At 40.8% G+C, this 15,210-nt stretch overlaps 1 protein-coding gene across 3 annotated transcripts in view; it reads right to left on the bottom strand.

Moving 5' to 3' along the window:
• Nucleotides 1-15,210, bottom strand: part of spns2 (SPNS lysolipid transporter 2, sphingosine-1-phosphate) — an 86,419-nt gene that overhangs the window by 29,292 nt on the left and 41,917 nt on the right. For 2 of the 3 annotated variants that reach the window (XM_069667945.1, XM_069667943.1), the window contains exons 3-5: nt 8,856-8,992; nt 3,904-4,055; nt 1,364-1,430 (exon numbers count right to left, since the gene is read on the bottom strand). In XM_069667945.1, coding sequence (XP_069524046.1) covers nt 1,364-1,430; nt 3,904-4,055; nt 8,856-8,992 — 356 coding nt within the window. Of the gene's footprint in view, nt 1-1,363; nt 1,431-3,903; nt 4,056-8,855; nt 8,993-10,461; nt 10,508-15,210 lie in introns of those variants that run through there. The other variant, XM_069667946.1, reaches the window with a different exon arrangement.

Raw genomic sequence — 15,210 nt, 5'->3', positions numbered from 1 at the left:
TCTAGAAATATATTTTGGGTAATGGTTCTGTAGTGGGCTGGAGGCTGAGCTGTCGCTGATGTGGAGAGTTGTCCAGTCTTTAGCTCTCTTTTCTCTGTCACATCCTGACCATGTCAGAGCCCGGACCGCCTGTTCAGCCAAGTGTGTCCCTGCGGTGCTTCTGCCACCACTGACCCCTCTGACCCTCAATCCATGACAGGCCTCAGCATTGACCATATTCACATTGTGGTTGTACTGTATGTCCTCTAACGTCAGGTAGGCTGGGATGCTCAAAGGCTGTTATAATGTTGTACTATGTTGTAAGTTGTGTAAAATAACCAAATAGCTACAGTCAGACAACAGCTAATGTTGCATACAGCCTCTAATAATTTAAGTGTGAGGAAGTGGCTGATAGATATTATTATTGTAATGTAACGCTGATTCTTAGCTAATAGAATGTTAGCTAGACATTTACTTTCTAGCTAACATAATGTAAGCTAACAAGCTACAGTCGCGCAGCTAAAACTAGCATTAAGCCACTTACTAGATACTTTATAATAATGTAATAATAATAAGTGTTAGCTAGAAAGTGGCTAAAAAATAATTTAGTGGTGTAATTTGGTAGTGTTACACAATACACAAAGGTGCAGATTCTTAGCTAATGGAATCTTTGATGTATTTCCTAGCTAACACAATGTTAGCTACTAAGCTAAAGTCATAAAACAGCTCAAATTAGCTCTAAACCACTTACAAGGTAAGTGTTAGCTTGGAAGTGGCTGGAAGCTGGCATTACTGTTTTGGTAGAGTTACATTATACACAAGGAAAGGTATCGATTCTTAGCTAAGACATGTTGGCTTGAAATTTACATCCTAGCTAACACAATGTTAGCTAATATGCAACAGTAAGACAACAGCTAAAGTTAGCATTCAGCCACTTGGTATATAAGTGTTAGCTAGGAAGTGGCTGACAGTTAATATACATGATACAACAGGAAAGACATAATATCTAGCTAATTAAATACTTGCTAGGAATTTACATCCTAGCCAGCCTAGTGTAACGTTAGCAAGAAAGAGATTTAAAGCTAGCAATAGCTGTCTAAGCATAGCTAACGGGTTATCAAATAGTTGTTTTAGGTTGAAATATGGCCCAATAACTCTCCCAACTTTCATTATCCATAGGCTTTTCGGTTGCTGATCAGTTGAGAAAATTAAATGATAACAACACAGCGTACAAAATTATAACAGCATGTGAGCTTCCCACCCTGAGTGTGGAGGAAAATGGCCTCTATGTGAATATGTTGAACTGAGCCCTTCAGGAATGGCATTGCATCTGTCTTGTTTGCATGTTTGTGTGTATGATGATGGATGATGATGATGCTCTTACCCTCAGTGCCCAGTGCCAGTCTCTGGCAGCCACCTTAGCGCTGGAGCCCAGGATGTAGCCCAACCCACTGCAGAGAGACACAAACACAAGACATCATATAGATTTATCTAAACCTGCTGCCCTGAGGTCTGCCAGTCTGGGTTATATATAAAGTATGTGAGTCAGTGTCCTGCGTTAGCTGAGTCTGTCATCCCCATCACTTAATCTTACGCCTACAGTACACACATCCTGTTTGTGGTGTTATGAAAGCTGTGTTGAGTGTTTGGGCTCTTGACATGGAGAGCTTCTGACAGTGGAACTGATCAAAGCACCGGTAGCAACTTGGCTAGCTGGTCTATTTGTGGACGTGTGATTTGTGCATGTAGTCACAAAATGCAGGTGCAAAGTTACCGCCCAGGAGCACACAGAGCGCCGTGGTAACATTGTTGTCTTAGCTGAAGGCTGTGTGTTGTCCCAGTTCAATTGAATTCCACCACATTTCACTTGAGTTAAAGGGTGTTCTGTGTGTCGTAAAGGGAAATAACAGTGAAGGGCTTTGAGATAAATGTTGTTGGATCACACTAGATCAGATAAAAGGGACCTCTTTGCTGTGATAAGCCTCAGCTGCAAGATAGCATCAGCATTTAAGGGACAAAGAGGATGCAAACAGTAAAGGTATGGAGGTATGAGAAGCAGGAGAGTGATATTATTATCTTTAACACAGTAATGTAGAAAATGCTGAGCTGATAAGCCTTTGGATTAATAACCATGACCTTGACTTGAGCTGAATCGACTAGTTAACAGATGGAAAAATAATCTGAAACTATTTGTTTGAGTCATCTTTGGAGCAAAATGATAAAATGCTTTAATGTTCAAGCTTCTCAGAAGTGAAGATTTGGAACTTTTCTTTGTTTTGAGTCACAGAAAATGTATTGTTTTCAGGGTTTTCAGCTGTCGGTTGGATCAAACAATATTTGTCTACATTTGTCTAGCACTATATTTGTCATTTTAGAGCCCAAACAATCTGTTTTAATCTTAAGAATAACCCGCAATCCTAAAATAGTAATCCTTTTTACATTAAATGTTTTACCCATTTCTGCCCCTTCCTGATTCGGCCTCTTCAACAGAATCAGTCAGATAAAAGTCAGTCAGACTTCCTGATGTCTTAGAAAACCTGTTTGTCTGCATGTGCAAAGCCTCTGGCCTGGAGTCACAGTTTTCCATTTGAAAAGCAGATTGGAGCAATAGATTGATAATCAGTGGGCTCTTATCTGAAATGGCTGCTCGAGGGCCAAAACATGTTTAACTGGATTTACTCTCACACTTGTACCCACTCAGAGCGCAGGGGGGAAACAGTCTACAGTCCATGATTAGTTCTCCAAATATAACGCCACGTTATAAGCGGGCTCAGACAGCATATGATGATATTTCCAGTGAGTGACTAAACAGCTAATCTTATCATACAGAGAGCGTTTGGAACAGCTACAATAAAACTCCAGCATCAAAAATACACGCACACACGGCGTCGCACAGGAACATGTCGGACCAAGTTTTTATAAATTATGTGGGGAGAGTACGGGAATCCATTTCCTGTGAGTCCGGTGTGATTCCTGAGGTCATTTCCTGGAAACGGTCATAACAACCTCAGAAAAGACAAACAAGTGGCAGACTGGAGAGGATGTTTGACTGCACTTCACTGAAGCCCACTCTCTCACCTTCTATTGTGTGTGTTGCCGGGCAGTTTACGGTGACCCAAACATTTTGGCAGCTCATAACAGGACCACTCAGAGGGCGGTTTAGTCTGTTTCCTTTGCTTATTTGTCCAAATTGTCTGCAATTTTTCCATTAAAAACACATTATTACTTATATAACCTTTCATCTCTGCGGTTTACTCTGCAACAGCAATTCTAATGTTGCTACAATACAATATTAAACAAATGACAATATAGTGTGTCTCCAGTGTTTGACTGCAGCACGTCTCCTCGTGTGTGATTCTTTCTGCTGCAGTTGGAAAACAGCGTGGCGGCAGCACAGACACACGCTGTTAAGCACGGTATAGAACGACAAACCTCGAGTGGCATCCACCGACACATTCATCTTTTATTACTCTGCTTTGTTTGTTTTCTCCCTGTGGCCTTTTTTCTGATTGAATGAACTGAAAAGGCCGGGAGATTTGAGCTTAATAATACCTCCTACTCCCACACCCCCACAACACCACATCTCCAAAAAGCCTCCCCCCTCTCTCTCTCTCTCTCCTTTAAGCTCTGTGCAGCCAATTGTAAGTTCTGCTTTTCTTCCTGCAGAGGCCCTGAGCTCTTTGTGTGGCTGCTGCTGAAAAAAACAGAGCCAGATAGGAGGGAGTCTGACCTTCTCTATGTGAGGATAATTCAAATTATCTGTGCTAATTCTCCTGATTCCTCTGCACCTTCAGATCTAACATTTAAAGAGCTGACTGGATGGAGGAAATGATTTACAGATTTAAAATAAACCAAAGCTATAGTATCATAAATCTACATTACATATCTTCCATGTGTCTGTTTCAAGGTGTGTCTGGCTCTTACCTTCCCAGCGGGATTGCCAGGTAGAAGACGGAGAGCATCATGGTGCGGCTGTTGTTAGTGAACAGGTCTCCTATGATGGTGGGAGAGATGGAGGAGTAGCTGGACTCCCCGATACCCACGAGTCCCCTGGATAGCACAAACAGCCAGTAATACTGCAGAGAGAGAAAGGAAGATGAGACAGAAGAGTTTTGTTATCGAGTTAGAGGTCTTTTCGCTCAGAAACTTTTCATTAAAGTAGAAACAGTTTAACTTCAGCCCCGAGACACTTCCCTCTCTGCAGCAGGTCTAAAACTTCTTCTCTGTCATTGGAAGGACTTTGATGTTTAGCAGGTATAATGTTTACAATGTTAGCTGTCTTATTTTAGCATGCTAACATCATTAACGTTTGGACATAGAGATTTCCTGTTAATGCACAGGATAAAAAATTCACACATTTCCAAAAGGACTACATGTAACTCCACTTTCAGACTTCGTCTTACATGATCCATACATCACTGTATTATTGTTTATATGTCTGTTGTCTCATTCTTTTTGTTTTTAATGCCACTTTTTTTCTTGTCATGTTTTCCCACCAATAAATAATAAAACAAATGTTGTAGTTTGCTTTATTTTAATGCATTCTATGTTCACTTTACTATTGTTCAGTGGGTTTACTTTCCTGTTATGCAAATTCAATTTATTTTACGTTTACCATTATTTTTTATATTATACTTTACGTTTTACTTCACATCCTATTATCTTATGTCCAGTCCATCTATTCTTAGGTGAAATGCTGTGGGCCTAATTCACTTAAGGATCACACAGCTTTTGCGCCCGCTAAAACTGTGCCAATGACACAAAAAGACTCTCGAAGCACACCCAATGGGTTAAATGCACCCAAAACTGCACTGCAGAGCAAACAGTGTCTCTGTGCTCCGGTTCTGTTTGCGCCTAGTTCCCCCCTCAGTGTATTAATTTACCTTATAGTAAAGCCCTTTGAGCTGCAACTCTTACAAAGCACACAGTACGACAAAGTGTATTGTTATAATTTGTCATATTATTATAATGACAATCACACTTGCAATGCACATTCTTTTTATGAATCACAGCTGTTCTAGTCAACTCAAGTCAAGCATCATTTATAGAAATAGCACATTTGGGAGTCACGTGTATGTTGTGATATCTCGGTCTAACAGATAATAAGATAGTTGCTCCTAAAACTGACACACAGGAATGTAAAATGAATCAACACACGTCACTCATAGCATCACATGTATGTGGTGACTTAACAAAAGCTCAGTGCTGTGAAACTGTTGCATTTCACAGATTTTTGTTGCACAAGGTCCAAAAAAGTGTGGAGGAGGTTTATCATCATGAACCAAATCAACTTAAGTAATTGGTTAAAAAATAGCATCACATCATTTTAATGTGTTAAACCCCAAATAGCTATATTAAATTACCGTGGATCATTATCTCCCATCAGATGCAATAATAACTGCTGAATACAAAGATGAATAGTAAAAAGGCTTTAATAGCAGCATGCACGCTGGCGGGGCTCCTGTGTAGGCAGCTGGATTGTTAACTGTTTCCATGGCAACCACTACTCACTGGATATGAACTCACATGTCTGCTTTTGATGCTGCAAAGAAATATGGTTCCCCCTCACACTGGAGAGATTAAAACTGCAAATATTGGACACTAATTTGTGTGATTTGTTCCTGTAAGTAAAATTAGTTGCATGTAGAACTCTTGCTTTGAAGTTACAACGTTTGACAGAGATGGATACTGATATTTTAGCTTTTTTACGCACACATTTCCTGTAAAATGTGGGATAATTTCTGTTTCCACTTTAAGTACATACAAGAAAATAGTGGTACATAACAATGTGAGACTGTGGTGTGTGTGAGAGTGATAAAATTACACTTAAATACACAGTAGAAAGAGATGAGATGTGGGTATCCAACCCAAGCTCTCAGCTGTCACTCTGGGCTTCATGCTGGTGTTGGTATATAATGTCATGAGGTCACACACACACAGCCATCAAACATCCACACACTCACACACCTCACTGTAAAGATGACACTTCAGGGATGCCTCCAAAAATAACGTCTCTGCTATGGTATTCACCCATATCATTTTCAGTATTATGTGTTTACAGTAAACTGTTTGTCTCCGCGTCTTCTTCTGTGTTTATGATTTATCACCACAGAGCTTTTACTGCCGCCGTATATCTCTCTGTTTGTCGCATTGTTTCAGATGATTTACTGTCAGTCTATTTTCTTCTTTTAACAGCCCGTCATTTAGTGGCATCATGGTGGCGGTTCTTTTTGTTTGTGTGGTCCTGGTTTGTGTCATCGCCACTTGGATCCGAAATGCTAACAGCAGTGACAAAAACAAAAAGAAGCAGTGCCAGAGAAAAGCCACAAAAATGAGGTTTAGAAATGGTAGGAGCGGATTGAAAACAACAGAAAGATAAAAGAGAATAAGGAGGTTGAGTAAAGTCTACTCTTTTAACTGTTTGTAACCTGTTTTCAAACGAGGCTAAAAGGCTAAAACCATGCTAGCAGCTCTGGGAGGCTACATACACGCAGTGTTGTGTACTTAGCTAAATGCTAAAACCAGCATGATAAACATATAGACTGTATGAAATGCATCCTTACAGAGAAATGAAACACAATGTCTATCAGGTGTAATGTTTACAATGTTAACCGTTTTATATTAGCTAGTAGCTTGTATAATTGGCTATCAGCGCTATGCAACAACTTAAAGCACATTTAGGAAAATCAATACTGTAATTTTAGTAAAAGTTTAAACTTTATTCACATTTATTTATCTATAGCACATTCAGTTCTTGTTATTGTGGAGACACCATTCATGCCAATTTAATAGGACAAATAGGTGTAAAACCTTACTTAGCTACCTCTTACTAGCTTAGTTTTTTCTCCTTAAACTGAGGGGCCCTAAAACATCTCTGATTTTTTTAAACTTTTTTTTATGCAGTTTTATATGACTGAAAATAGATAGAATAAAAGTGATTTTAAAAGTGGCACATCTGACTCTGTCAAGGGAAAATACATTTTGTCCTTATCGTTGTAGATAAAAAGAATATTGAAGCTGGAAAACTGACAATACTTAAAATGATAAATTGTCCTAATAAAGAATGCGCATGCAGCCAGGCTTTATTACAACAACAGTAGTTCAATGGTTATTATCTGTGCCCCACTCTGTTTATATTCAGATGACAGTGAATGAAATGATTAATGCATCCCATTAGAAACATTTATAAATAGACTGCCCCGAATGTGTTTCAAATGTCAAATGACCTCCAACTGATTATTTTACGACGATAATCTGTTGTGATCATGCAGAAAAAAACTCTTTATTACGTAAGATCTGACTTCTTTATCTGCAGCGAATCCTTCCAGCACGCCCCGCAGTGTCTTACATGCGTAATGATAGGACTCAGTTGTAAGTGGTCATTAACATTTCATCACATGTCATGTCTCCTCATCCCTCATGGTGACAGCGCCGCAGAGCTATTACATAAGAGACATCCAGTCTTTTCTCATTTGATTGGCACTCTCAGAAACATGTCTTGGAGTTCAAGTTCGGCGGTTAAAGTTTTGCGGGTGCCGAGGATCACTCTTCCTCTCCCCATCAGCAGCCTGCAGCATTCGAGGCATTTGTCACAGGGGACGAGGGCCTTTATTTCAGCTTAGCTATAAGCAGCCTGAACGTATTTCCTGCTAAGGCTGCCATCGTGCCTCCAAGCAGATGAGTCTATAGGGCACTCAAGTCAAAGGACGCCCTCCTGAGACCGTCAACATCCGAGCTGTCATTTCCTACCACAGCTCAGGGCTGAAGAGCTTCGGCAGCGATCGGGCTTACTCACCGGAGAGAAGACACTGCGGGACTCATTGACGCAGCTCTGCAGACACGCTATGTGCTGCATTAATACAGATCCCTGCCAGTCAAGCTACTTCAGATTGCCAGTGTGTTTGTTTTTTATTATTACACTGTTGTTCTGAATACTTGATTCTGATTGGTCAATTTCAGCATTCTAAGGTCTGTTATTTCTGTATATCAGAACGTTGCTTTGAAAAACAGATGGTTGCTCCTTGGAGGACTAACTTTAAGAAGTCTGGTAGATTTGACGTTGGTTTGTTTAAGTTGGGGGAAGAAAGAAAATAGAAGAAAACAGCAGAGAAAAAGCAAAATACGATGATGAGACTATCTTTTTGAGCGGAAGAGATAAAATAATATTTGAATGAATAAAAATGTTTCCAAATAAATGTTTTGATATTTTTAGTAACTAGCTGTGTAGCGCTGGTAATGTACAGTTAACAGGTGGTTGGAAAGAAACCCCTTTTAGATGAGACAAGAACCCTGCATCATCCTGTCAGGGTTTCTCTCCACTAAGTACCCCGTACTTACAGCTGTCAGTCAAGACTGCACGACATAGTCTGCCTACACACCCACACACATATACGCACATATAGAGGGGCTTTTACTGTAATGGTATGGCTACTCTCAGTGGGATGCCCCTCCCCCGCATCTTTGCCCACCAGGAATAATGTTATTGTTTAATGCAACACCGCCCAGCACACAAGGGGCTTTTTGGAGATGTCTAATCTAAATCCAGTTGTCAGGAGGCAGTAAAACGAAACAGTCTTATCTTCTAAAGCTTTGTAATTGAGACAAGTCTGAGGTACGGGCCTTCATTAGCAGATTGGCTGGTAGCCAGTGAAAAAGAGAGAGAGAGAGAAAGGAGTGAGGGAGACATAAAGAACGTCTACAAAGGCGAAGCGGGTGTCTGACATAACGAGCGTATCATTTCCTTAACATGAAGCATATCCAGACCAGAACGCAATAATTAGCTCGTCAGGGTTTCACAGATAATAGAATAACTCTGCAGCTCTCCTGCCTTGAGTCTCCTACAGTTTTCTGTCAGAGAAAATGGTCCGTGTTTTTACCTCTTTACTGATGAAGGAGCTCAGCAGAGTCACAATGGACCAGAAGAAAATGCCACAGCTCAGGATGACCTTTCGGTTGAAGCGGTCGCCAAGGTAACCGAAGATGGGAGCTGCCACCATGAAGCTGCAGATGAAGACTGAGGAGGGAAAAAAAGAGAATGTTACTTTGGATGTAGTGACAGAAAATGACTGTTACTGATGTAGACATGTCTTTTTCACAGCTTTTAGCTGCGTTTCTAACACAGGAACTCCCCGAGGGGAGAGGGACTTTTAGAGTAACTCAGTGTGTTTCCACTGCAAGGAAAAGGGGCTGAAATAAAGTTCCAGATACTATTTTGACCTCACTAAAGCAGGGCAGTACTGGAGGTAGTACTTTCCAAAGTACAGGGACTTTGAGGTTGGCCTTGCAGCGGTAAATATTTCTGATTAGTGAGTTGAAAGTGTCACTTTTTCACATGTCAGCAAACTTAAGCTGCATTTCCACCAAAAGCACCCAGGACTTAAAAGGTTCTAGTTAATATGTTCCTCCAGCTGCTCCAGAGATCTAAAAGCCTGTGAAGTTTAGGTAAATTACTTTGCTGATGTGTGCAATAGTCTACTGAATGCATTGGGTACTCAACCAATTAGAAACGTTCAGCTCTGCAAGCCCTATCCCCATAGTCCCTGTACTTTCAATAAAGTACTACCATCCTGATAGGAACCTTTTGGAGGGTAAAAAATGCATGAGTCTTTGTGTAGACCCTGGTCTCTGCATTGGAAGCGAATTGATAAGATAAGACAAGCTTTATTTACTTGTTACTTGAACTGAGTACCTCCTAAAATCCCTAAACTCTGGGAAAAGTTCCTGGGATGGAAAGGCATCTTAATTTGCCTAATCTTATCTTAACAGCTCTTTAGACCTCAGTGGAAACAGAGACAACCTTGGACTGAAGGAACCTTTCTGTGCGTTGAAAAGAAGCCTCTGGTACTAAAAGTCCCAGGTACTTTTGCTGGAAATGTGTTTTTTGTTAAGCAAAGATTTAGCTATTTACAGCATCATGTGTAACTTCATTGCACTTTGGTGTAAAAATCCTCAAATTTCAACTCAGCTGAGCAAAATATTTCAGCTTTTTGGAGCCAAGACCTGTCCAGATCGACTGAGTGATACCTCTACAGTGAAGGACTGCCAGAGGACTCCTTTGTTCAACTCCAACCAATTAGGATCCTATTATACTTCAACTACAAGACACTCAGCAAAGGAGCATTAAATACAGATGATACAGCACAATGTACCGATGCCAGAGTGAGAGGTTATTGGGTTGTATAGGACTCAATTAGTAAAACGAAAGGAAGGAGTTGAACAGATGTGGTGCCATACAGGAGGAAGGATCGTTGGAGAAGCTACAGTCTGGCATGCAGCCGAGGAAGAAGCTCTTAGATAAATCTAATTATATGTTGTCAGTTTATTGGGATCAAATAACACAGGTCAAAAGGGTCCTGTATCCAGAGTGACCCAGTGATATACAAGTTTGTTTATCTGTCACAGAGCCGTGATGTGTACAGCGAGGATACAGGGAGATCAGAGCAGTCAAACATGCTTATAATAATACTGTCTCATCATTTATACCTCACAAAGATTTTCACTTTTCATTAATCTAGTCTTCACTGGATTTTCAGGCAGCTGCATACAAAGAGAGATATGAAAAAATGTGATTATATCATGTTCACTAATCTGCAACACTGACTCAGCAGGCCCTTATCTGAACAGACTGACAGATATTTATGCGAAGGCAAAGCGTGTCTGCTGATTTATCAGAGATGATAAAAGAACAGAATCTGTTTGATGCCTGATCTGTTTAAAATTTTAGTCTTTAATAAACATATATCTTTTATTGGTTGCAAAATTACTAAAGCAATATTTTCTTGTTGTTTTAAAGACTCATGAAAAAAATAATCTGTTGTAAGAATGAAAGGTTAGTCACAGGCTGCTTTTGGATATCACAGACCGGTTAATCCTCCCCCAAAACATCATCATAGATGCACTTTCTACGTATATGAAAATATATTTTAGAAAGAATCATTTGTGGTTTTAGGAGTTGTATACGTTTCCAGGTTGTTATCCAGGTTTGGGATATTCCAGGGTCTGATCTTGTGCATTTACGGATCTGCAACACAGATACTGCAGACCCTTATCTGAACAGATCTGTGGTAGGGTCCTGTTGGGTTACTGAGCTGTAAACCCAAAGATACACTGATTATATGTGTATTTGGCAGGTTGGTCTCCAAATTAAGGATTTTTGGGGTAAAACCTGGTTTGTACAGAGATATTGTTTCTTCGGTCATTTGATTTAAGGGTTCACATGGTACTCTGTTGCTTTTACTCTGAAAGGTAGGCATTTGACAGGGTGCACTCTGCCTGGGAGGTTACTGATGATTAAGATTGGCGGAGTGAGATTGTTTTACGACAGTGAAGTGATGTATCACATTTGTGGTGAGTGTTCAGTTGTCCTACGGTGGAGTCGGACATTAAAGGTACCAAGATACAAAGAAGACTTTCTTTACCCACATCCCGAAGCTATATTAAATTAAGCATATCAAGTTTATAGTTGACGCTAAGACAACCCAGAGTTATATTATCAACCAGTGCAATATCTCAAGAGTCCCTCAAAGATCTAGAACGTAATCTTGCATATCGTCTGTAACTTTATTTTTGTGCTTTTTGTCCAGTGCAAATCAAAAAGCAGCAGAGCACAAATAAAAAACTACACGTGTCAGCGTTTATTGCTTAACTTTGCAGGTTGCAGAGAAACCGACCAGATGCAGGTGATTAATAGCGATAAATTAAATACCAGCACTCTCCTACATGAGAGGACATTGGTGGCTCTGCAGTTATAAATAATTCCTCCATCTTAATATCTTACAACCAGCTTTATGTCCCAGTGAAAGCAGCACAAGTGCTTTAAATGTGTCCCCCCTAATTGCCCCGAAGCTCTCTGGACAAATACGCCTGGTTCTCGGGGCTTTTAGTCAATATTTATGAGACGGGCCGACCCCAAACAGAGCTGAATTTTTAATGCTCTCAAACCGCGTTTTGTTTCTTTGCAGAGCAGAAAGGGCAGAGATGTTACTCCTGACAGCAGCGAGGGGAGCTGGGGAGGCAGGCGGGAGTGTTTTGACGGATCATCAGCATAAACAAACAGGAGAGGAAGGGAGGAGAGGAGGGAGGAGAGGAGGGAGGTGAGGAGGGGTGTTATGTAAGAGACGAGCATCACAGTCCCACAGCTGCTGAGGCCAGCCAGCAGCATGAGGGACAATAATCAGATTAAGGCATCACTAGTTTTAGTTGAAATCCTATTTTAGGGGAAAAGTTACTAAAAATAGTCTGAAAGCAATTGTTACATGATGTTACTGTTGAAGTCTGTTAAGAGCTGTCCTACATTCAAAAATAACTAACACTTTTTTCATAGCAGACAAAGGCTGAACCACTGTGCTACTAATACACACTTTTCTTTTCTTTTTCTTCTTATGTCTTTGATTGAATGTGCAGTGTTGTTGTAATACAGTGCTGTAATGTTTTAATATTTGTCCACAATTTTTCAAATAAAATACCATAAAATATGGTCTTCATACTGAAATGAATAAGGGCCAAATCCTGCAGAAAGCAGCAGCAGGACGCACATGAAAAACACATCAAACAGCATAAAGTTCAGTGAGAATTTCAGATTAAGAGCCCATCTGTGAGGATAATCATTTTATAGAGCTGAAATCAACAGATATTCTGCACGTCATAAGTTATATTATAACAGTGCCAAGGATTTCTGCAAAAAGATTTTCACTCTTACACAAGGGAAGCTGTTTCCAAAGCAAAGCACTGAGGAACCTTGGACACTTACTGTTAGGGGCAGAAGGCTTCGCTTTAAGACTCATCTCAAATCACAAATGATTACGTCTTAATATCACATCCATCCATCCATTATCTATACTGCGTATCTGTTCAGGGTCGCGGGTGGGTTGAAGCCTATCCCAGCTGTGATTGGGCGAGAGGCGGGGTTACACCCTGGACTGATCACCAGTCAACCACAGACTAATACTACGATAATATACTCATTGATATCAAAGCAAAACCACTGGATACATTTGACTTAAAGCTGTGGAAGGCAACACAGAAACAGAAAGCAGAAACAGTGCACTCAAGATGATTAATAATGAGATTATTATTATTAAGATTATTCTTATTAGATAGGACAGCTAAGAGAGACAGGACTATTGGGAGAATGACACGCAGCAAGAGGCCGAGGGGGGAAGTCGAACCTGCGACGGCCGCGTGAAGGACTGTAGTCTCTGTATACGGGCGCCTGCTCTACCCGCCGAGCTAAAAGCCCCATGTAACTAGAATTTACACAAAATGCTTGTGCGTACCGTACCTTTAACTGTTGTTAAACTAGAACAAAACTAGCCAATCTGATGAAATGTGTGACCTCACTGAATCAAAGTAAGGGGGGAAAAAATCCCATTTCAGAAAGAGGAATGTAATTTAAACTCCATTTTCACCCTTATTGGAATCATCATTAATAAATGAATCAATTACAGTTTGTGTTTCACGGCTGCTGCGATTACTTTATCTGCTCATTACACATAATGAGTCTCTGCCTCCTCGTCTCCACACTCCGTCTCTCCCTCCTCTTCCCTCTTTCTCTCTCTGTCTGCGGCCTCCATCACCAGCAGCAGCGTTTAGGTGGCTAAGTGCTGCAGGTCTATTGTGTGATGCTAAATGACTCTGATGACTGCTCAGTGCAGGTCTGGCACTCTAAAGAGCTTACGCAGCTAACCCTGCAGCCACGGCACCATGCAGATACACACACACACACAGAGAGAGAGAAAGAGAGAGGGTGTTGTGGGAGATAAGACTTGGGAGAGGTCCACACCGCCCTCCACCAGCTGCTTCCTCGTGGGTTTAAAAAGCCAGAGATCATCACTGTCACTGTTTAGCAGCTTGTCTAAAACACACATTCTTACATCATTGACAGCCTGTTTGAGGTCATTAGCAGGACCACATCACTTTATTCCATATAATATTAGATGTGTTCATAAGCTGAGCCTTAAGGCTCATTATCACCTGTTAGCGGTGTTAGCACAGGGGGATGAGAGCCTCGCTTTTATTCAGCGCTGACCTTGCTGCTTATTAACCTTTCTGCTGTCTGAGCATGGGGAAGGAGCCTCGTGTTTATATGGGTTTAAACACACTCTGGGGATTTTTTCACTGGTTACAAAATTTGATACTGCAAATAAGATTGACGACTTCTATTAATATTTCTTTCCAGGTTGGATTCAGACGAAGCGATATACGGCACCAACACTGAATGAGCTTTTCTTTGCAGTTTTTCCTGCAAATTTTGACAGTGAGTAGTTGGTGTTCTAGTTAAAAGGAAGCAAGCAGAGGCTCCCCTTGGATTATACGAAGCATGCATGTACAAGACGAAATGTTCAGGGCGTCGCTTTAGCTCAGCGGTTAAATCGTGCATCTCATGTATGGAGGCTCAGTCCTTGATGCGACCGACCTGGGTTAGACTCCCACACTTGGTCCTTTGCTGCATGTTGTCCCTTTTTCTGACACTTTTCACTGTCCTCTCTCTTAATAAGGCCATAAAAGGCCAAAAAGAATAATCATTAGAGATTAAAAAAACGTTCTTCGAAGATGCTGTAATTTGCTGCGTGTCTGGTGTGACTTAAGCTTCAGGACAGGAGGAAGAGAAAACGCCAGCTCCTCCTTACAGAACTATTTGGAGTGCCGAGCGAAGCATCTGATAAAGATTTTCTCAAGAAGCTGCTTTGAATAATAAGAAGATGAACTTCTGTCACACTTGAGTTACAAGCAGACGCTTTGTTTACCTGCCAGGAGCCATGGGGGAATACTGTCACCTTGTTTGTGCAAACACAGCTGCACCTTTCTACATAATCAGGGTTTCGCATCCTTTATAATCACATTCTCCACAGACGACCTGCTGTTGTGTAAAGATGTAGATCTGCAGAGGTTATCTGGCTCTCTTTGATGTGTATTATAGATTTACAAGAGGTTTCAAACAGGCCTTTGTCGAGGATTACAATAAGACATCTTTTCTGCTGCAAGACTCTCGATTATAAGTCAGGATTAAAAGACAGCATACGCAGCGATCTTTAAAGGAGCCCTCTCGATGTAACTGATGGAATATAATATTACACTCAAGCTCATTGTGCATATATTTATATAAAACAGCGTAGGAATAATCTGCCTTACATAAGACTCACGCTGTCACTGAGACCGGATGCAAAGTCATCACATGTAACCTCTGTGACGCTCGTCTGCTCCCAGGAAACACCCCGTCACAATAAAGACCGT

Source organism: Semicossyphus pulcher, unplaced genomic scaffold, assembly GCF_022749685.1.
Source record: "Semicossyphus pulcher isolate SPU_LCO1_2020_fin unplaced genomic scaffold, fSemPul1.0.p SCAF_10, whole genome shotgun sequence".
NCBI lineage: Eukaryota > Metazoa > Chordata > Actinopteri > Labriformes > Labridae > Semicossyphus > Semicossyphus pulcher.
This window is presented reverse-complemented; position numbering and strand designations above follow the sequence as displayed.